Source organism: Netta rufina (assembly GCF_964035555.1).
Source record: "Netta rufina genome assembly, chromosome: 5".
Lineage (NCBI taxonomy): Eukaryota > Metazoa > Chordata > Aves > Anseriformes > Anatidae > Netta > Netta rufina.
Window position 1 is genome coordinate 61,425,036 of NC_140128.1, and position 22,599 is coordinate 61,447,634.

At 48.0% G+C, this 22,599-nt stretch overlaps 1 protein-coding gene across 1 annotated transcript; it reads right to left on the minus strand.

The window, feature by feature from the left end:
• Positions 1–3,441: 3,441 nt before the first annotated feature.
• On the minus strand, positions 3,442–14,667 carry MAPK1IP1L (mitogen-activated protein kinase 1 interacting protein 1 like). Its single transcript, XM_084287365.1, has 4 exons — positions 14,573–14,667; positions 7,848–7,875; positions 6,632–7,345; positions 3,442–6,169 (listed from the first exon to the last, which is right to left on the minus strand). Exons 2-4 carry the CDS (start codon positions 7,869–7,871, stop codon positions 6,158–6,160), a joined length of 750 nt encoding a protein of 249 aa, XP_084143491.1. The 5' UTR covers positions 7,872–7,875; positions 14,573–14,667; the 3' UTR covers positions 3,442–6,157.
• Between the last annotated feature and the right edge of the window lie 7,932 nt (positions 14,668–22,599).

Sequence of the window (22,599 nt, forward strand, 5' to 3'; positions counted from 1 at the left end):
TGTGTAAAACCTCACCCTAAACATGGCTAAAGTTTAAATCTTTCGTACAGTGCATGTCTTCGCCCTGTAGAAATCAAATCAAATCCAGTTTAATACGAGTCTGTGGAAAGATGTAGAATTGTAATGCCGTCCCACAGCCCAGCCCAACAACCAGCACTGCGTGAAGGCACAGCTAAACCCAGGACCTGTCCCAGCAAAATCCAACCCAGGGCACTCCCAAGCGCTGCTGTCACGCACTGAACTCTTGTGTTTTGTTTTTGTTTTTTTTTTCCCCGTTTTTATCAAGTTATTGTGCGTTCAATGCCGAAATAATAAACCCCAGGTACAGCCGGGTGTCAGGGAGGACGAGCCACGCAGGTGACCCAGGAGGGCTCCCAAACAGCAGCACTGCCCTCTGCTGCTTGCAGAGGAGCCAAAACCAGCCCCGAGCTCCTTCACCCGCTGTATTTGGGTTTTATTTGACCATTTAGAGCAGGCCTGTGGGAAGAGAGAGGTTTTTTGTGTGGTGTCACCCCGCAGCCACTCTTTTTAGCAACGCCTTACTTGGCCAAGCGCTGCAGACCAACAGGAGAGCAACAAGAGGATGAGGAGGATGGAGCTGTGCTGCACGGCCCACGGGACAGCACTCAGCATCCCGAGCAGGCAAACGGGGACAGCATCAAGGCTGAAACAAAAACACGACAGCAGAAAGTGGAAGCTGCTGAGCTGCCTCTGGTACAAAGCTTTCAAGATGAGCAACGCTGACACAGTTTCCTTCAGGGGCACCGACAAGCTTCAGTTTGGCACGGCACGACACGGCGCCGGGACATCAAAGCATCAATTCTTCCTACTTCTAAGCAAACTTAAAATAGGATATTCCACTTGCACTGCGCTGGAGGGCACTGCCCTGTAACAGGAGAAAATGCAGGCAAATCAGAAGGTGGAGGATTCAAACCCGCTCTGAACAATTTCTGTTGTACAAAGCACTCTGCAAAGCTTTCCACGTAATGCAAATCAGGCACATCCTTGTGAAAAGGCATCTTGAAACACTGTTTTACTTCTCGTTATCTGTTAACAGCTTCGTAAGATGCAGTATCCTGACAGATCACCCCTTATCACATACTGCGTTCCTATAGGGAAGCCATAAATCCACCACAGAGCCACACCACATGAATTAGCCAGAGTAAACCCAAATCCGCAGTCATTGGTCACCGTTGCATTTAAGGATAAATCCCACGTTTGCTTTCAATCAGACATGGAAGAGCACGAATTTCTTGGGAGTTGTAGGGCGATGTGGTTGGAAAGGGACACGAGCAGGTCCCTGCCCCAAGGCAAGCCCCGGCTGCTCCAGGATTTATCTGGACTGACCTCAAAAACCTCCGAGGATGGGGACTGCCCCACTCTGCTGCTCGACAGACCTCATGGTGAAGACTTGTCTCCTTATTGCTGGCCTGAATCTCTTGCTTGAATTTGTGCCTTGTTTACCTGCACAGCAACACTGCCTGGTGCTTGCTTTACGATGGCTCTGCACAAGTCATGCACATTTCTCGCTGCGTACCCCAGCCTCCTGCTTTGTGGGATCCCCACCAGCCCATATCAGTCACTTGGCCTGAGGGAAACCACGGTGGTGATAGAAAGAGAGGTAGGAAGACATCCTCAAGCCATCCTTACTGCCAGGAGGAACAAGCGGTGGCTGATGGCACAGCTCTTAAGAGTTAAGGGTTAAGTGCTACGAGCCTCTCCGCAGCTTTCCTCCACACGAACACCCATCTGCAGGTAAAGTCTTGCACTGACAACAGAACCACGGCCTGAAATTAAAGCCCAAGGTGTGTCGACTGACTCCTCAGCACGGCACTGCCCTGCTGAGTGCCAGGAGAAAGCTGGAAAGGGGACAGAAATGGAGGGATTTGTTTTATCTCTCACCTCTCTCACGTAACAGGGAGTGTACTGTTCCGACAGGGATGCTACAGAACTGTTTGTACTGTTACACTGACTGGCCCTTCTCACTTAATCGGGTATAACTTTACCATAAACTAAAAAATTGAGATTTTTGTATCCCTTTTGCAGAATGCTTCTGTATTCAGGTGGGTCAAGCTGAACAGCCAGCATCTCTCCTGAGACAAAGTCCCTGCTTCTTCCACCAGCACACACCTAAATGCGTGTAGGCTTTCACATCGCATTTCCCACATATCTGAGGCATTCCCCTGACAAGAGTGGCCACAAAGTTAATGTTATCAGCCTAAGGGATGCACGTGTGCACACAGAAACATTTTTAGATCATTCAAATCAACTCAAATTCTGCTCAGTTACGAGAGCAGAGGGAGTTACAGTTGATTCTACCACTACAGCTACCTTGGAAATGTAACTAGGAAAAGTAGATTTGGGAAAAAAAAGAGGAAAATATTAAAGTATCTTGTCTATGCAGCCATCATCCTGTTGTAGACCAAGAGCTTCGGTGCTGCACCCTCCATAATACACCCAGGTTATCGGCAACTCTCCAGTGGAGCCCAGACAGCAATTGCAGAGCTACCCCCTCCTCTCAGTGCCAAAATACCTGCATCCACCCGCAGGGCAGTGCTGGAGCCAAGCCTGCTTGTGCTTTCTCCCGATGTCTCAAGGGTAAGCATTAACTACACTCGTCTAGTAGTGTCAGCTAAACTCGCAGCACATACTGGTTGAAAGCTTATATAAAGTTGAAATTTCCTCTTCTTCATTTGTCAGATCACATGTGACAGTAAGCTTATGCCTAATGGCTGTTTGAAGTATACAGAATTGAAGAAAGGCATGGAATCGTGCTTAGTATAAAAGCCAGTTATGAAAATATGTATGAAAAGGAAAACTTTTGTTGTTAGAGCCCTTACTATGTAGAGGCATCATGGATCTAACCCATGCTACCACTTCTGAGAAGTCATCTGGGGGGCTGCAAATGTAAATCCAACCCTAAGAGTTACCTGGTTAAGTACCACGTGTCAGATGTGCCCCCCAGAATCCAAGTAAAGTTGCAGAGCTGCTCTGCAACCCCCCACATAGAAGGAATCTAAGTGCAGTTATGCCCAAACTTCACAGTTACTCCACTGCCAAGCGTCAGAGTTTCTCAGGCATTTATCCACCCTTTCCCATTAAGCTCCTGATGAGCACATGAAAACGCTGGTTTGCAGGTTATTTACCACATCCACATGGTCAATCAAGCACAGGCGTCATCCAGCACTGGGGGGGAAAAAAAAAACTCCTCCTCTAGAAGAGACAAGATCATTTTCCCTCCCCTAGTTAACAAGAGGGTTTATGAGCTGGCAATAACTGAGGCCTACATGGTACAATCTAGCAGTGTTCGCACCCACACTTAATACACTTTATGAGCAGGCTGCAAAAAAAAAAAAAAAATCACAAAAGGAAGAGGAAAAAACACAGAAGTCAAATAATTCCGATTTTATATTCAGTCTTTGCAAGTCAAGGATGTCCTGTTTTTACTATTCATTCAAGGCAAAGGTCTACACAAGCATGTCAAAAGCTGTAATTGAAAAACAGTAAACACGACAGTCTTGAAAATACGTTTAATGTCTAATCTTATACAAAAGTGACAGCATTTTCAAAAAAATATCAAATCCTGTATTTATAGCTTCTCACTATCATACAGCAATATTTGTTTCATCTAAAGAAAATACAGCAGCAGGTGATAATCTATACTTTAAAGATGTGATTGCTTATATTTCATATTGTAAACAAATGCGGTATGTCGATCTCAAAGCACAAGTCAAAACAAACTTCTCAGCAATTTAACTCAAGTGATGCATAGAAATGTACAAATTCCATTGCAAAAGCTTCAGGCCAGAAGTTGCTCACACTTGACATAACATGTGATAAAGTTACTACACGGTATATAGTGACAACTGGAGTTTTTACACAATAGATTAACAGGTATACCCTTTTCACTGCTATGCAAAGAACTTGGCTCACAAAAACAAAGGGGTTATGAAACAGTTTTCATGACCTCAAGAAATACGAATATACATTGAAAAACATCCCATATATACTGAGTTTTAGCCTAAATGTTCCAGTAATAAATCCTGTCTACTTCAGGAAGAACCTAGAAGCCTAGTTACTTTCACAAACCCCCTTTTTCCAAAAGTCAGTACTTGCTACATTTGCTTAATCCTTTCCTACCTCTTCCCATCCCCTGCAAAGACACGTGCCCAGTGCAGTTTTGAAATGGAGCGCTGCCACCACGATCCATTCCTTTGGAGTAACTGGTTTTCACTACATCGAGTTATCATCTAAGGCTGGAGGTATTTAAAAAAAAAAAAAAAGCACTTGAGCAAATGTAGGCAGTGTTCTACCATGTTTATTTTTAATCAGTCTTGCTGAGATCAAAGCCAGGGCTGTTGTTTGGGAGGCAAAGGGGGCTTGTTTAAGGTTAATAAAAGACTTACTCTTTTGGTTCTGATTCCTAGGGTTACAGGTGCTAGGTTTTAGGCTGAAATGTTAAGCGTTTTGGTTCAGTTCCAGTAGTGTCCTCCTAAAATAATTTTAAAATCCATGTACCTTTGCTATTTAATTTTCAGGACGGTTTAAAACAGCCACGGCTGACTGCTTCCCTCTGCAAAAAGTATTGCAGAACTTTGCCATGAAGGCTCAGACAAGTAACAAGCATCACCACCAGGTCACCCCGCTTGTTTTTAAGAAGTCCATCCCATGCATGCAGGAAGCCATGATAAGGTATGGGAAGAGAATTAACTTGCTTTCACAGTTCCACGACACAAAGACTCCCTAAATGAGCTACCATGTTAAGCAAAATATGTTCCTAATTCTACCTACAGAGGCTAAGTTAGGGTCTCCCCAGCTGGGGAGAAAACAAACCATCCATGGTCAAATCCAGGCTATGAAGTACCACGAAGATTTCCAGAGCTCCTCACTGACACGTGGCTACGCTCGCATTGCAGTGAACCCCCAGCATGCTCTTTGCACGGATATGGCAATATAAAAAACTTACTGCAGCGTCCCTCCAGGGGAGGGGCAGCTACACAGCAGTGCACAGGCTTCGAGACATTCAATTACTCCCAGATTACGCTTACTCAGTGAGGTATGCAGACACCGAGCTGAGAACAGAGGATTTCTCTCCATCACCACCTTCAGTGGAGCCCCAAGGAGACCTGCTCGTTCCCAGCTGTGGCAGTAAGTATGGCACAAAGGATCTTGGCAGCTGACACAACTAAATGCCAAGCCAAAAAACTGCCGGGAAGGGAATTGCCAGACTGGGTTTTTGATCCTTTAAGCTCAAGTTGAGTGTCCAGGGACTCGGAAAACATCTGCTGAGTTCACACAACCCCGCAGACAGATTTTAAATGACTAGGACCCAGGTTGGAAACGGGGAAGTACCTTACCTAAGCGGGAATCGATTTCTCTTTACATCGACCAAGCCAAACTTCCAACCACCACGGAATGAGAAGTGGCAAAATGCTGTCCTCATTTGCATGCACGAAACTCACATTGGTTGATTCAAAGTGAACTGCACATCCAGGTTATTTCGTTATTTTGCACACAAATGCCTGTTTGTGAACATGAACAGTGTGCTGGCAAGCCAGACCAAGTATTTCAAATGTGGATCTTCTCTCCCGTAGTCCCGGACTGAGCAATTGTTTTGAGTATATACAAAATGCTGAGAAAGCCTTCAAGTTCACACGCTCTGTCTCTTTAGTTTGAATTACTGTAGCATGTTCAAAAATCAGATTTCTTGACAAAAATCTTGAAATACTCTTTATTGACATTTTAGAATAACCTGAAAATAGACAAGATATGACTATCCATCCATTCAATAACCAGCACAAGTCTGGCAACAAGACTTAAAGCGTTCATGGAAATTTAAAAATTCTTAAGTCCTTGGGCCTGATTCTTTATAATCCTTACTTGGCAACTCCCATTTTTCCAAGGAGTATTTGCCAAGGTAAGAACCACGCGTTTATTGTTATTTCTGCTCTTTGACACTCATTTTGTTAAACCGAACAGTTACGCTAGCATATGAGCAAGTTAAACTTATGCAAATTGCTCCTTCATACCTCAAATGCACATACAAGAGGCAAGTATTCTTCATAGCCCCAAACATTACTGAAACAAAAATTGTAAAAATCTCTGTAAGTAGTGGATGAAGGTGGAAAGCTACAGTACTTTGTTGCCCAGAATGTTTTCAACGGTAAGGCTGCAAGAGACAAGAAGTCATCGTCAGTAGAGGGTTTTCACAAAGCAGTTAATCCACAAACACAATAATTTTGTTTTTTAAACTAAGAATGTATCTCTACAATTTGTTATTCCCTACCTACATGCCCTAGAAGTGATCTCTCTATAATATAAGACTAGCAATAATATTTAGAAGATATAAAAGCCTTCTCCACTTTTTTTTTTTGTCTTTTAGAGAAGGCTTTCCAAATAGTGGAAGTCCACTACATCATAATGCTTAGACACACCCCAACTTGACAAAATTTGACCACTCTGCCATATATAGTTAAGTATTTAAGAACAAAACTGGCTGTTATTCCTCTGACTCACAAGTCAGGCATGCTCCAAGTCCTTACCTGCATTAATAGGTCTTATGCTACTGCATTTCCATGCTTAAAAGTTTACAGATTTGCGTAATTCAAGCCAAAAATAAATAAATACTCACATGGGGACCACCAGGCATTGACGGAGCACCAGCAGGACCAGATGGCACTTGAAAAGGATTAGGGGGCGTAGGATATAGTCCTGGAGCCGGGTATGATCCTGCGGGTGGAGGAAACGGACCTGGCGGTGAAGGTCCCCACGTTCCGGGCGGGACCGTACCCCACGGTACTGTTGGCGCAGCCCCTGGAGTCTGGGTAGGAGCAGAATATGGCCCTGGGGGTGGATATGGCATGCTAGGTGCAGGATACTGCCCTCCCATTGTTGGTCCCCATGCTCCAGAGGGCATGGATCCCCAGGGCCCAACGGGAGCCGGAGGTGCAGCTGGCTCCGTCGGACCACCGTAAGGTCTTGGAAGCTCTGGAAAGGGCATGTTTGGTGGCGGATACTGCCCTGGTGGGACAGGACCTGGCACAGTTGGGGGCGGATACGGCCCTCCAGGAGGAGGGCAAGAGGGTCCGGTAGGAGGAGGAGGAAATGGAGCAGGCGGTCCGGGGGGCATTGAAGGATACATTCCTGTTGGAGGAGGTCCGAAGGGCACGCTGGAAGCAGACGTGTTGGGTGGCAGGCCGGCTGGCCCCGCAGGGGGAGCGCTCGGGTTGTTCCAGGGGTTCGACGCCGGCCAGCCCTGCGGAGGCTGACCGGGCTGCTGGCCGGGCTTCGTGCTGCTCACTTTGGAGGTCTTAGCAGGCGACTGATCTGGTAAAGCATCTGCCAACTAAGAGAGAAAGCGTCAGTGAGGGTGCAAAGCGCCTACGGGATGTGTCAGTTGCACACATTCACCTGCGATAAATGCGTTTGGGTTGCCAAAGCAGGAGAAAAGAGCTACTTGGCTACGTTCCCTTCTGCCATTGAGGGAGAAGGGTGTTGTGACATGCCGCAGCTCCAGAACCACAGATAAAGGCAACCTGCCACATGCAGCAAGAAGCAATTCCAGCACAAACCCCAAAAAGACTTTCGTGAGTTCCCACTATTGCTCTTCTGACACCATTAAAATACAGCTCCTCTGTTAGGACCACAGCAGAAGAGACAAGGCCCGCAGCAGATTTATACATAAAACATTCACAGATTGTTACCTCCAAAGCTAAAGAGGAAAGCACGGTTACTGCAGTAGCAGGGAAATAAGCTCAGCTGTAAGCTCTCCTTCTCGGAGAACTGTCTTAACTTTTAGAATGAAGTAACAACTGGCAGATCTTCAGGAAGGAGAAAACATTACTTACCGAAAAATCATCAGTTCCAGACATTTTGCTGAAAAGCAAGGTAATATAAAGTGAAATTTCTTGAAAAAAAAGTACATCAAGCAAGAGTTCCTAAGAAATTCCACATTTGTCTCCTTCAAACTGTAACAGATGTCCAATGACAGCACTTCTCAGCAACACCTCTATCCCAATGACTCGGGTCCACGCAGACACCAGCTACAGGTCTCATGAAAAAACAAAACTCAAGCCTCCACCTGTCTCAGTTCAAAACAGGACCAACACAAAGGAAAAGGGTCACCATGCCAAGAAAAACAATATTGAATCCATACATTTTTTTTCCCAGGATACCAAGCAGGCAGCCTAGCCAGCGATGCCTGTGACGTATTCCTGATCTTTTCTAAACTGAGACTCCGGAGCTCTGGCAGGCTGCCTGCAGGTGAAGTCAATGCCCCTAAAATTAAACGTGATGACACCCCCATTCAGACCTTATTTTCAGAAGCAGAAGAGCTATCTACGGATTTAAGACACGCCAAAGATAGTAGATGCATCTATTTACTTCCACTGCCTGCAGCCAGCTCGCCTCAGCTGAACGCAGACACAGCAAAGTCGTTGTTACTGCGTGCCTGATCCCCAATCTCTCTGCACTCAAGACGTGTTGAAAATAGAGAGCAAGGAGTTGTGTGCTACCATGAAGCTCACCTTGAGCCTTCCAAAGCTTCACCGTGATGAAAACTGACTGACTGCTGATCTTTATTAGCCCCAGGAAAAGGCAGCCATCACAAATCCGATGTTATGTTTGGTTTGACTGACAGGCACTGCCTAGAGGCGAAGAAATCTTTAAAGGATGACCAAGAGCAGGTGGGATTGCAACCAGAAGGTCTTAGGGGAGGGTGTAGAACAACAAACACAAGAAGAGAGTGCAAAATACAGACTCACAGGATGGCTTAGGTTGGAAAAGACCTCCAGGATCATCACATCCAGACATTAACCTAGCGGTGCTGAGTGTGCCACTAATCCCTAAGCACCGCAACCACGTCTTCTGAATACCTCCCGGGGTGCTGAGTCAACCGCTTCCCTGGGCAGCTTGTCCCAAGGCTTCAACACTACTCCTGCCTAGCCAAATCCATAAAAAAAAACAAAAAACAAACCACTCTTGTGAATAGGTTAAAGGTGGTGAAAACCTGACTTTTAACAGAGCGATCTCAGGGGTTGAGGTCTGCACAGACAGCCCCTAGCATATAGGTTTAAAATAGGTTTATAGGTTTAAACTCCCACAAAATTTCAAGTCATGTTCATGCAGATCTTGTGCATATAACTAGAGGCTTCTCTACAACTGTTTTTTTTTTTTTTAAACTATTTAGAGAATATTCTAATCTCAGGACAGCAGTGGCCTGAACAAGGGGCCATTTTCTCAGCATTGCATTTTGTCTTCAACAGTGACCAAAAGGGAACAACAGCAGGCACAACAGCCGAACTCTTCAGCTATTCTAAGCCCAGACTTACTAGGCTCAGATTTACTAAGTTACAGGCAGTTTCTATGGAATAAAACTCAAAATATCGCTTCCACAAACCCATTTAGCTCCCTCCTTGTACTTACAACATCCTTTGAGGAGAAACTCCATCTGGCTGCTGTGTTACACAAAGAGGCGCCTCCCTTTTCTGTCCTAAAGCTGGATCCTCCCAGTTTCAGGTGAGGCTCCTTCATTCTTCTGTCTTCAGAAGGCGTCAGGTCTATTCTCACCCACCCTGCCCATGCTGCTCATTATTCTGTACATTTTCCCCCTTTTTCTTTCAGTTGCTCCTTCTCCGGGAAGAGATGTAGTTCATCTCCCTGACCCCTGTGCAGCACCCACTCCATCTCTTTGATTATTCTCACCGCTTCTCTTTGAGGTTTCTCCAATTCTTTTTTTATCCTTGGAGACGAATGACAAGAAAGAACCGCACAGCATTCAAAGTGTGGGAGCAGCGCTGCTTTATGCAGCTCCATAATTATGTTCGGGTTTGTCCTCTATTTCCTTTCTAATACTTCTTAACACTTGATCTGCTTTTTTGTTCACTGCCCAGCTGACTTCTGCAGCAATGCTTCAGTTCTTCTGCAGCAAGGGTCAGCCCATCGTTTGTATTTGAATAAATTCAATAAAACCATCTACTCTGCACTACATCACGTTTCTTCACGTTGAATTATATCTGCCATTTTATTCCCTAAGCCTTACTTTCTTGGATGCCTTCCTATCAACAAGACGCTGTTCCTCTCATTCCCCAAGTTATTTGTGATCATGCCACGCAACCAAACCCCTGTGGAGGCAGGGAAATCCCCAGGTTATGCCTAGGAAATCAGATAAACCCTTGAAGAAATGCACATTGACCTCCAGAGACACTGCCCTGGTGGAAGCCAGTGGCTACGTGCAGGACAACAAAGGCTCGTTAAAGCTCTAACAGCGGCTGACAACAGCAATAGCTCCTTCAAGTACCTACAAATACCTGTAGCTTTGTATTTAATCGGTTCAGATCAGCAGCCATTTGTTTCGAGCTGAGGAACCAACTGAAAAACACCAGCAAAACGCGATCTGCTCCTTTCAAGAGCTCAGCTGCTTGAGGCACGCACCAGAAAAAGCCCCCTTTCTCTTCAACAGACACCACTCCTGTTAAAAATGCTGCCAGTGGTTCATTACAAGAACTAAGGATGGAACAGAAATTGATCCTCGCTTTTCAGTGGCACTGCAGCTCCATTTGCCTAGGCACAAAGCTATTTGATATAACCCACAAAAATACAGAAAAATCATTAATCGAGAGCCAAGTACAAAAATAACTTTTTCCAAAGATGCGCGTGTACGCGTATTCATATGCAAAAGAGCTGGTTAACGGAAAGCACCAAAACGGGCCAAGAAAATCATCCTTGCTGAGGCAGAAGAGATGGGATGGGTAAATCCAACTGAAAAACAGACAGACAAGAGACCGGGAAAAGCCCACAGAGAAAGTCAGAGCATGTGCTGCCAGGGAGAGGAGGAAGAGAGGGAGCAGACCTAGGGGTAACTCAGAAGATCCTGTGACAGCCCATAGGAAATCCAAGGCCAAGCAGCGGATGGCTACAGCAGAAACAGGCCTGCCCACAAAACACCAACCGGCCCCAATATTTATCAGCTGCTAGTCCCAAAATATTGCTGTGCCGTGAAAATTAAGGAAACGATTCTGCTGCACGGCTGTGAGGAACAAGCCTGCCGCTAGGCACAGCCCGTAATGAGATTGAGCAGCTCCCCTCCTCTGGCAGGCAGGCTACAGCAACATTTGTTGGCAACATTTGGCACGTAGGGCCCGTGCCAAGCATGTCAAGGATCCTTCTGCAGACAGCCTGGCCCGCTTTGGGGACATTTTTTAAACATCCACTTAATCTGCGCCCTGCCACCTTCCTTTCATAAGGAATTGCTGCTGTTGGAGCCCTTCAGGCACCACACAAGCTGATCTGTACTTCCCATCTATAATCCACATTCTGTTTAGGTTGCACAGCTCCAAATTGCAATCCAAACCTCACAGAGATACCAATTTTATTCGCAGCGCTGCCCAAGGCTCACAAACGATGCGAATCAGATGCTGTCAGGTCAAGGACCTCCAGCTCGGTCCCTTTCAGAGCTCCCGTGGGCTCAGGATTTCAGAAAAACACGCTGATACGTTTTGTTGCCTGGATTTTTCAGAGCTGGCAGGGTTAGCAAACGGACTTTCATTTTCTCTTGAAGCTTTCCTGGAAGAGCGCTGCACAAGCACCGATGTGCGTAGAGAATGACAGGGCTCATAGCTGATATTTTTACATCACCACACTGCCACATTTAAAACCTATTTCAAATTATTCTTTCCTGGGGCTGAGCGAATAGAAGGAGGGCCCAAGGAGCTGAAGTAATTTAGAAGGGCGCAGAAGGACTACAGAAGTGGCAGCGTTAAAGCTGAAGTCCTGCTCGCATCCACTGTGCTGAGAAATAGGATTTCCTTTGTTTCTGCAGGCCGCCGCCCCTGCAAACATCCTCTGCTTTCCAGAAGCACACAGCCTGCCAGCAGCACCCCCGAGAGCGCACACGGCCACAAGCGGGAAGCTGGAGAGCTGACCAATGTCTCTGGGCAGTGAGGGGAGAGAAAAAAGGAAAAAAGAAGCAGAATCCCTCTCGTCCTTTAACCCGAAGAGTGAACTGGAGCATGGCACAGAGCACTTCACTGCGCCTACCCAGGAACTACACAGGGAAGATGACTTCAGCCCGGAGCCTGAGGCCTCTGAGCACCCAGGAGCTCTCCGAGGAATTAACCAGCAGCAGGCAAGATGAGTCTGTAGGGCTCCAGGCTGCAAAAAGGTTGAGAAGTGCCCCTCAGGCAGCACCAGCGGGCTCATTCCACCACCAGCATTCAGGCCGGACTGAAATACACGGCAGTTTTCGGAGAGGTCTGTGAAAACCCCACTCCTGGAAGCGCGGTGCTCCGTGTGGTGCACTAAATCCTTCAGCTTCCACAATAGAGCAGCTCCGCAATGTTTTTTGAGCAATAAATCCTCCCCGCTCGCATCCAACCCAACCGAAACTGAGGGCTGCAGAAGCATTTTTTCCCATGCTCTTGCCCTCCCTGGCTTTTCTCCACCACTGGTCCCCGGTGGCCCCCGTTAGAGCTGTCCAAAACACTTTTTCCTCCTCTTTCTAAATCCTTCCCACTTTTACAACTGCACGGCATTTTCCGAAGGCTCACTGTGACAGATTTAGTTCCCGTCTCCAAGATCATCTTTCAAACACAGAAAAAAGCCTCCTAGGTGCAACAGGCTCAGCTACATTTCCACCGGGTGGCATGGCTCTGTCAGCGACGAGGCTCTTTTGTCACCGTACCATGACTAATGCCTCCAGCACAACCCCTGCCCCAACCAGATCTCTGCCCACATAAGCCCAACCACCCGACAGGGATAAAAAGGAAGGGACCAGATCTTTGACAGCTCCAGAATGTTTTCAAAAATACGCAAATTTCTGCAGCTTCTACCTCCAGGCGTTAAGAATCAGCATTTTATAGCTGTCCTTCCCCATCTTTAAGGCCTCTTGTGAAGCACTTGCGTACCTTGTGACTGTCTGCTCTGTCCTACGTGGTTATTTGGGGAATAAACCTAATTCATGACAGGCTGAAGAGAAAAAACAATAGTTAGTTGTTAGCAGCTACTCTAGATGTGGTGATTTCTGCTTCTCGCGTGTCTGTTTTGACAGAAGAGGGCAGAAGGAGGATTTTTTGTTTCCACATTTCCAAAACAGATTTAGTCAAGAACAACGACGTGTGCTGCCACACGTGCTCTAAGCCACCGACTACCAGAGCAAGCAATTCCCCAGAAGAGAGCTCCCCTCAGCCGCCAGGACCTGTACAACCCACAGCCACAAGGAACTGGAATCGGGTCCAGTTTGCCACATACGACAGGCTGCTCAGTTTCACAGCTGCCTCCCCACCAAGACAAGACCTGATCGCTTCTGGTGGTTACCACACCACAGGCAGATGGTCCTGAAAGCAGAAAATATACATCGCTTCTCAGGGGCAGCGTGCCTGCCAGCTGTGGGACAAAGCCAGCTGAGAACTGCCAGAGACAACTCCTGTCTGCGCCTCCCTGCCCTGGGCACCTCGCAGAAGGGGTTAGCCCAGCAGCTCACAGAAACCACAACAGATCATCCACAGCTGCCTCTGAACTTCCTTCAGAGCCACGCAGCCCATTCACATCACACCATCCTTGGGTCCAGAAGGATGCTTCATTTATTTCCAGCTTTAACTTCCCATTATCGGTTCTTTGGGAGGCTTCCTGAACAAGCTGTAAAGGCTACATAAGGAACACCCAAACTCTCCTCCTACCAACACGATTTACTCAGGAATTACCAGCATTTTTGGTTGGATGAGACAGGCTGACCCTAACCATCAAGCATCCTCCTCAGCTGCACTGCTTTTAAAGCAACATCAGACCTGCGTGTCGCATTCCAGTGGCAAACGAAGCCCCACACCTTCCTGCTCTGTTACAGAGGTTCTTTTCCAGGGTAGCTCTCTTTGGGATACAGCCTCGCTCCATGGATACAGCTGGTACCTTTAGCTGCTTGCTTTGGCACTGCTAAGGCATACTGGAATGAACTTAAGTTCCAGAAGTATCTAAGATGCTGTATGGGATCGGGCTGACATTTAGCACTCATTTGCACATCACTCACTGGTCTAGGGAAGTGAACCTTCGGGGCGGGTCATTTTCATTTTGGTTTAGAAGAAAGGACACTTGTTTCTTACGCCTACTGACCAGAAGGCTGAACCAACACCCTCAGGTCAGCAGTTTCCTGAGGCATCCACCTCGAAACAAGCTCTCCCTCCCAGATGAGACCTGCCAGATGAGTAACTCTCTCTCCAGGAAACGTGCTGGTCGATACCGCCGGGCGCTAGCTTTTCCATTGAGTCATTGAGGAGCCACCTCCTTAAAATACAGCAATCTCTGCGAAAAATTCACCTCTCAGAACGCCACACCGGCTCGGAGGCTCTCTTTAAGCAGAAACATTTGACACAAAAGGCTATTTACGAACCGCGCACACCTATTTAAGTATCGCCAACAAGCCCCAGCCACCCCCCAGCTCACCGCCCCTCACCGCCCCCCACCCCGAGGCAGGGCCCGGCACCGCCGCCCCCCTCCCTGCCGACACCCACCAGCCCCACAAAGCCCCGGGCTCTGTGGCCCAACCGGGCAGAGCCGGAGGCGGCCCCGAGCCCCATCCCGGTACCTGCCGGCGGGGCGCGGCGCGGCGCAGGCCGGAGCGGAGCGGAGGCAGCAGGCGGCGGCCCCGCAGCACCACCGCCACCCCCTCACGCCCAGGCGGAAGCGGAAACTGCGTCACGCGCCCCGCCTCCCGGAAGACCCCTGCGCGCAACCACGCCCTCTTTCCGCTTGGCCACGCCCTATTTCTTCTTGACCACGCCTCCCTTCTGTTGGCCACGCCCCCTTCCCGCCCCCCTCCCTCCTCTCCCCCCTTCCCGCCTTTTCGCACCGCCCCGCGGTCACGTGACGCCTTCCCGCCTCCCTCCTGACGGGAGGTGCCCGACGGCCCCCACACGGCTCCTTCCCAGCCCCGCGGCCGCTGTTTGGGCTCCACACAAAATGGCCCTTCCCCAAAATGGCCCGTTTCCACCTTCGGTGCCCGCCCCGTGTCTTCCCCGGCACGCCCAGAGGCGCCGCGGGTTGTCTTCCCTCAGCGCTACCTTTGCCCTCATGCCTCACGCCCCGGTGGTTAAAGGCTGCTAAATATAATGTGGAGTTTTCCTGCCCTGCCCCGCCGAGATATGGCACTAATCCGGCAAACATTTGCGTGTGGGGATAACGCTGTTAAATGAAGCAGAGTTCCCCGTGCCTGTGCCCATCTATTTGCCCTCCCCAAGGTCATAATTCAGCCATTTCTGCGGCAAATGGGAAAAAGGAGCAGGAATGAGCCCCGTTACGTTATTCCAGGCATTACCGTAGCAGCAACAGGCATCAAAATGCATTATTTTTAGTGATTTATTTGCATATTTTTTAACTATCTAACCCAAAAGGGTATTCACCACAGAGGCAGCCCCACCATGACACGGTAGCTCAGTTCATCAGCTCACTCAAAATTTAATTAAACACTGGAAAATTCAGGCTGACTGCGCGCTCCTTTTGTAGTTACCTGTCCAACAATGGCAATCGCTGGGCGATGGTGGAGAAACAGCACTTCTGGCATGGCCTGGTGGGGAAAAACGAGCAAATAATAGCAAAATCCATCTTCCTGCAAGCTGTTTTCCCTGCTCGGAGGCCCTGTCACGGGCGGCTGCTGCCATGTCCGGGGCTGCCAGCGGTGACAGCAGCAGTCCCTGGAGCATGCTGCTTCTTCCCGAGCAATCTGGTATTTGGAAGCCTTAATTAACGAGCACACATGAGGCCAACGATGGTTATGATACCTTAAATATCAAACAAGGGCTGCAGTAGTGCTTTCCAGCAACAGCCTTACCAGCTTGCCTCACTGACCTTGATGTTGGGCTCACCCGATGTATAATAAATAAATGTTTCCCCCTTGCTGCAGAACACAAAGGATGATGCACTTCTAAGCAAATATTTGCTTGTCTACTGGTTCAAAGATCGAAGCCAAAATTCCTTTAAGAGGTATATTCTTTATTGCAGTGCTGGATGCACGGGGGATCTCTCCACCTATCGTGCATACCCAAAGCAAAAAGCAGTCTTGAATTTATACAATCAATCTATCAATATTCTACAAGCACCTATACATATGCATTACCTATCCCCGCCTTCCCTCGCTTCTCATGCTAATTAGCCTTTTGGCACCTTGTGCCTGCGTAGAGCCTTCCAAGAATTGTGGGCAGGGGTCTTTGGGACGTGGGCAGGGGTCTCTGGGAGGAAGACCCCGAGTCTTCCTCACAGTGTACTTTTCACCTTTGGTCAGGAATCTGCTGAGATGGCATTTTTCCTAATTGCAAGAGCTGGTTGTTGCTAATTCTTCCGTTTGTTGTATCTTTATAATGAATTCCAATGTCCAGTTTTGAGATTTATAGCCCTTACATTTGTTTCTCTGTCCGTCTGCCGCTTCCTTATCATGAGTTCCAGTGTCTTGTTTCGAGATATACAGTCCTTGTCTGGGGATTGTCCTTGCCTCCCCAGTGCCTCCCCAATACCTCCTTAATCAATACACGGCTTTCTGCTCCTTCAGGCAAACTTGGCTCTTCCTCTGCGTGTGCTGGAGGTCATGCAAAGAGCTGCAGATGCACCTTCACGTAATTAGTGTGCCATTGATCCAGCTTAGAGCCAGGAACAGCACTCGGGGGGGATAACACCGAGCCCTGGCCACATCCTATTGGAAGACATCGCTTTGCACTCTAAATTATGCAATGGAAAAAAAATAAATTAGGATGAAAATACAAATTGAGAGCTTGCATGCAATTCTGAAGGAAGGCAATGGAAGCTGTGTGAATGAAATTTTGCTCCCGCTTACTAAGAGCCATTATTTTCCACTTTGGGACCTTGCTGTGTTGTTTCAATTACTCAGAGGGGCGGTTTCGTGCCTCGGTGTGAAGGCAGCTCTTTATTGCAGGACCTATTGGCTCTACCTTACAAGCGCAGATGACTTTGTTTTTGCTTTGGCATCGTGTAAATATTTGGATTGGGAAGAACCGGCGATCTGGCCTCCTGTTCCACACAGGGCCAGCTTCACACCCTGTCCAGTTGGGTTTTGAGTATCACCAAAGACGGAGATTGCACAACCTCTCTGGACATTCAGTCCTGTCCTAAAACACCATCCCAGTGAATATCACCATTGTGTCTAGTCAGACCCCCTCCTGATACCTTCCTGACTGCAGTGAGATCCTTCCTGCCCTTTCTCCTAGCCAAAACCCCATTTCCTCAGCCCCTCTTCATGTCACACACTCTAGCCCCCCCCAAACACATCAGTGAGCTCCCTCCTTCAGTGCATCAACATTTTTTTTTCTTGGCTTTCAGCAGCAAAATTGGGCCTGTCTGCTTTAGAGCAGCAGACAATACTTCAAGTAGGTTTTTAATCCCATTACAAGAAAAATCATCCCCTTCATGAGTGCATTGATCTTGGTTTTGCTGGGGATGGAGGAGCACAGACAGTGAGCATTTGGATCCCTCCCGTTGGACTCTCACTTACTTATCACTGGATTTCAGTTCCCAGCTTGCCAACGAGTCAGATTTAGTACTTTTCGGGGGCAATAACAGAGATTTTGAAATGTGACAAGCATCAGAGTCAGGAAATGTTATTGCACCCAGAGGGCAGTGCATGCCACAGACAATAAATCCAGAGGAACAATGAGAGCATCTTTCGTGTGCCTCCTGCTCCTACATCAGCTAGTAAGAGGGAGGAAATCTGCGACACAGCAGAGGCAGCCCTTTCTGTCCAACCAGAAAACGCAAGGATTTGTTTTTATTTGTCTAGTGAGATGAAAATAACGAAACGTAACATCAGTTTCAGTTCAGAAAATTGCCGTGAACGTAGAAAAAATAGTAAAATCTGCAGCTAGACTTTAAAGGATACCAGATGGTATGTTCGATGCATGTGGTATGCTGTTATATGCTTTTCCCCTATGGCCAATCACCGAGTGATCATTTATTTCAAAGCCCTCATAAAATAAATCACTTTGAAAACGACGCTGTCTCTAGTTAATAAGTGCTCTTTCTCCAGGCAGGGGCTTGTTGCCATGAAGATAAAATCATAAAACTGGTTCAAAGTGCATCGGGATGGCAAACGCACCCCGTTGAGGCGGTGAGATAAACTGGCTTGGGCTGGAAAGGAAGCGCTGCTGCCTGCTTGTTGTGAAATTATGAGCAGGTGAGCTGTCATGAAAGGCTTTCTGACAGCCGCTTGGGTTCGCACATGGGTGTGCTGTGACAGGGAGTGAATTTTTTTGGGTACATTTCCTTTCCACGGTGTGGTTGTGGAGAGCCTTGATCCACGGCTCCCTTTGCCTGCCTCGTGGACCCAAACCTTTCTCCATCCCCTCTCCGTGCTCCCCTTCCCCCTTCCTCCCGTTGCCCAATTGCAAACTCAGGTTCCTGGCGTGGCGTCGCGATCCTCAGCCTCTCAATGAGCTGTGTGACATTTGCTGCTTGGCTTTCGGCCACGGCTCCTACAGGCAGATGAAAATCCGCCAGCACAGCCCTCTGAAGCATCACGTTCTCAAGCGCTCGCTGCTGTGGAGACGAGCTGCAAAACTTATTTTAAACGCTCAAGGACCAGAAGGCGGATAAAAGGAGCCCTCAGTTTATTTTGCTTTAATCTTGCAGTTGTAAATGAAGCTCTTATTTATTTATTTATTATTATATTTTTTTTTTAGGAGAGGTGAGCAGCCGCTGATCCGTGAAGGTTTTTCCTGGCAGTGCGGGCAGGGTCGATTTTTTCCCTGGCCCAGATTCTCTCAGCGTCGTGGACGCCGGCGCACACACAGGCCAAAGGTCCAGCTGCCATCCAGCCCCCTGTGGCTGTGGGCAACCAGATACTTCAGAAAAGAAGAGAAAAAAAGAAATAATCCTCCTCCCTGCCAAGCCTCTGAGCCCCCAGCAATCGGCAGCCTGGGGGGCACATCTGCATCATCGTCTTTTGTGCCTCATTTTCACGTTTCTTCTATATGGGAAATTAATTGCTCACTACCACGTTGCTCGTGTCGCCGCTCCAGATGCGTATCGACGGCCCAGCCAGGCTGCCAAGGTCAACGATCGGCTGATCGGTGCCAAAGAAGCCATTTAGAGTCAAATGGCTTGTAGGAATCCGGGGAAATGATGCAGGGCAGGATCATTTGGACTCGCGAAGGATCTGTAAGTTAGTGATACGACAGAGGTGCTGCTGAAGGGCATGGGATGAATTATTAACAGGAGTGTTCGGTCTAAAATATCGTGTGGAGAGGGATGCAGACCAGGTTGATGCTCACCACTGACTTCAGCAGCTCTCACAGTCTCTGAGAGGGGATATTTTCCCCCAGTGTTGCCACAATGAACCAGGATGAATATTTCCCAGGGTGGACATTTACCAGGTGCGTGGGGTGGCTGCAGGAGCGCAGTCAGCACACAGAAGCACACATCTCGTCCGCTGCAGCTGTAATATGCTGAAATCTGGTTGCATCAGCTGATAGTCGCTTACTGCTCCGAGAAAACCCGTGGGAATAACACCCTTGTCATTCCTCCTCCTCCTTCTCCGAAGCTTTCGGGCCCTGATTCAGCAAATAGCTTTGGTGCTGCGCTGAACTGGTGCCTTTTAGTTGCTAATGCCATGCAAAAATGCCATGAAAACAAAGCAGTTCGCATGACCACTGCGAAGAATTCACTTCCTTCTTTGGGCCTGATTTTCCATCGGCCTGCTGGAAGAGTACAGCGGGGAAACAGATCAGCCTGGGAGAGACTTCTTAACCAAGAAACCCACCACAAATGTGCTGCTTCCACGATGTTTTGGGTCAAATGGGTTTGTCAAGTCAATAGCCAGCAAAGTATGAAGTATTCCTGCAAATAAATAAAGGTGACTTCGATATTTTTCATATCTGTCTGACAGAGCTCCTTTAAAGTGCAAACGTGGCTGGAATTAATGGAAGTTGGGAGAATTTCAAGCAGGAGTCATTAAAAAGAACAGAAAACACAAAGTTTTTAACTTTTTAACCTTGGGGTTCTTTCCAGTCACACCCTTAGCGATGATGATAAATGCAGAAAATTCCATGAAAATTATTCTTCAGACTCTTGAGGCATTTAGCATAATGTTCACAGTTCCTCTTTTCTCTTATGAAAACAGGAAGAAATTATGCAGGGCAGTAGCTGTTTAAATACTAGAAAGTCTCCCCGGGGAGGATTACAGACATTTCAGTGATAAATTGGAAGGGAGATAACAGGTTTGGAATGAGCCCCATCCACAGCTCATTTAAGTCAAAGCTCCCTCATTGATTTGGGGGCTAGCCTGGGAATGGGGAAGGATCCCCCACAGATGGCCCTGATACTGGCTGGAGGTTGAGAATCCCCACAGTAAGCTCGTCTCCCCCCACAAAGGATGACTGCATCCTAATTAATGAGCAGAAATACTACTTGTATGGATATCTAGAAGAAAAAGGAGCTGACTATTGTGATAAAGTGCATTGCAAAACACGCTGGGCTCCACTGGAGCAGTATGATGAACACCCGAGGACAGATTGTGGCGTTATTTCGTGCTCCCCAGGGCTGTGCTGGAGGCAGCCGAGCAGAATGGGCGCTGGAAATCTGCTGCCTGGCCTGGCAGGAGCTCCTTCTCCTCCTCCTCCAGGAAATTCCTGGCCTTTGCTTCCACATCCCACGAGTGCTGCCCCAGACGTGGCTAATACCGGTGTTGCAGAGCCCCCTCCCTCCAGCACCTCTGCTATATTTATGTTTTTTTCCCCCTTTTTATGCTTAGACTCAGTTCTTCGGGACGTGGAGCATCTCCTTGCTTATTTTTGAGCATCAACAACGAGGTGTCGGCGCTGTTGGGACACAAAGAACCAGGAGCAATCACATTTCCTCAGTAACAATTCAGCCCAAGGTCCAGGCTGGCTGGCGACCTGAGCAAACCAGTCTTGTCCTGGAGCATCACACTCCTCCCTCGGCCCTCCTCCTGCTAAACATCCTGAGAAAACAACACGGTGTGCTGCCAAAATAGCAGAAAGAAGCAACTCCCCAAACAGGAGGCCTTCCCCCGGCCCCGCCGTGTGAACCGCAGGTTTGGGGAAGCAGCGGGAGGTAAAAACAAGCACTTTGCTGCTAGGAATTGCTTTTCTTGTAGGCAAAATATATATGGCATGCCTGCTAGAGTGCATTTTCATAATTAAAAATAAGCTGTAAATGGATAAAGTTCACATTTCTGGTGGGGTACTCCCATTCATTCACTGAGTTGCAGTTAGCTCTTTGCAATGAATCTCCCTGCTGTTAGAAATTGAGAAACGTGGTCACATTTTGATTGTAAAACCAGCATTTTGTGTCTCATTGAAAACACCTTGCTAATATTTTCACCATTACTAATGTTTATTTTGCTGTAGAGACAGGGAAAGTACGCATGGCTGAGCCGGGCTGGCTCAAGAACACATTTGGGGTGAAGGATGGGATGTACAAAAGCTCGGTAAGCACCTGGGAACAGGTAACTCCAATCCCCCACCTCCCCCGTCTTCCGTTTAGCTCTTCTCCATCCTCCCCCTTTTCTTCCCCCTCAAAACTCCTCCCTGCCCGCAATCACAGCAGAGGAGTGCCTTGGATAAAGCACTATTTATTTGTGCTCCTGCTGCTGAAGGAAGAGCAGCGTCGAAGCGTTAAGTGCATCCCCTGGCTCCTGCAATAGGAAGGATCCTTTTATTCCCCGTCGAGTCTTTTGTCTGGGCAGGAACCTGCCGCCCACTCGGGTAATTGTACCAGCAGAGCTCACCTGTGCTAGCAGAAGCTCCGTGAGGAGGGAATATCCAGCAGAAACCGAGGGAGAAGATGTAAAAGTCAACGGGCAAGCCCCTCATCTGGCTGGCGTACCACTCAGTGCCACCTTCAAGCGAGACATCCTCCTATTTCCCCTTCACATTTGCCCCCCTTTTGGGCACGGGACCAAAACTCCTCATGTACAAGGACGCTGGAGCCAGCAGCATTACACCAAGAGGTAATTTGGCTCTGAGCACGTAATAATGACAGGAGTTTAAAAATGACAGGATGTCCCACTCGCCAACACGACGTTACCTTGCGGCAGCCAGATCTCAGACATCTCCCAGTCTTGTGCCAGCATTTTTTTTTTTGTTGAAAATGCAGGGAAAAGAAAAGCCTCCGGCCTGTCCTCAGCCTGCAGCTTGCCGAGTCAAAGGTGTCCTGAAAAGGGAGGAATTGCGGGGGCAGCTGAGGATCAGCCAGTGATGTTCCTTGCCAAAAACACGAGGGTGGCGATTTCCTGCTCAACTGAGAAAGGTCTCTGCTGTGCCCTGGCACTGGCTTCCTTCCCCGGTTCAGCTGACACCCCAAATTCCCCTTTCTTGCTGTAGTTTCCCACTCAGGTCACCCTTTGTGCTCCTCCAGCCCCCCTTCCCCTGGGCTGAAGGCACCCTTTGCTTGTTTGAATCTTTAGATGACTTGGGAATAACACTAGGGTGCAGATAAAATAAAATTAAGGTTGTAGGGGAGAGCCGTGCTTTTACAAATATCCCCCCAAACCTGAAATTATCTAATTTTGCAGTTGTGTTGGCGGAGAGAAACACTATGTAGAATTTAGTAGGGTTATTCCCTTTCCCCTCTCACCCCCCAGGTATTTTC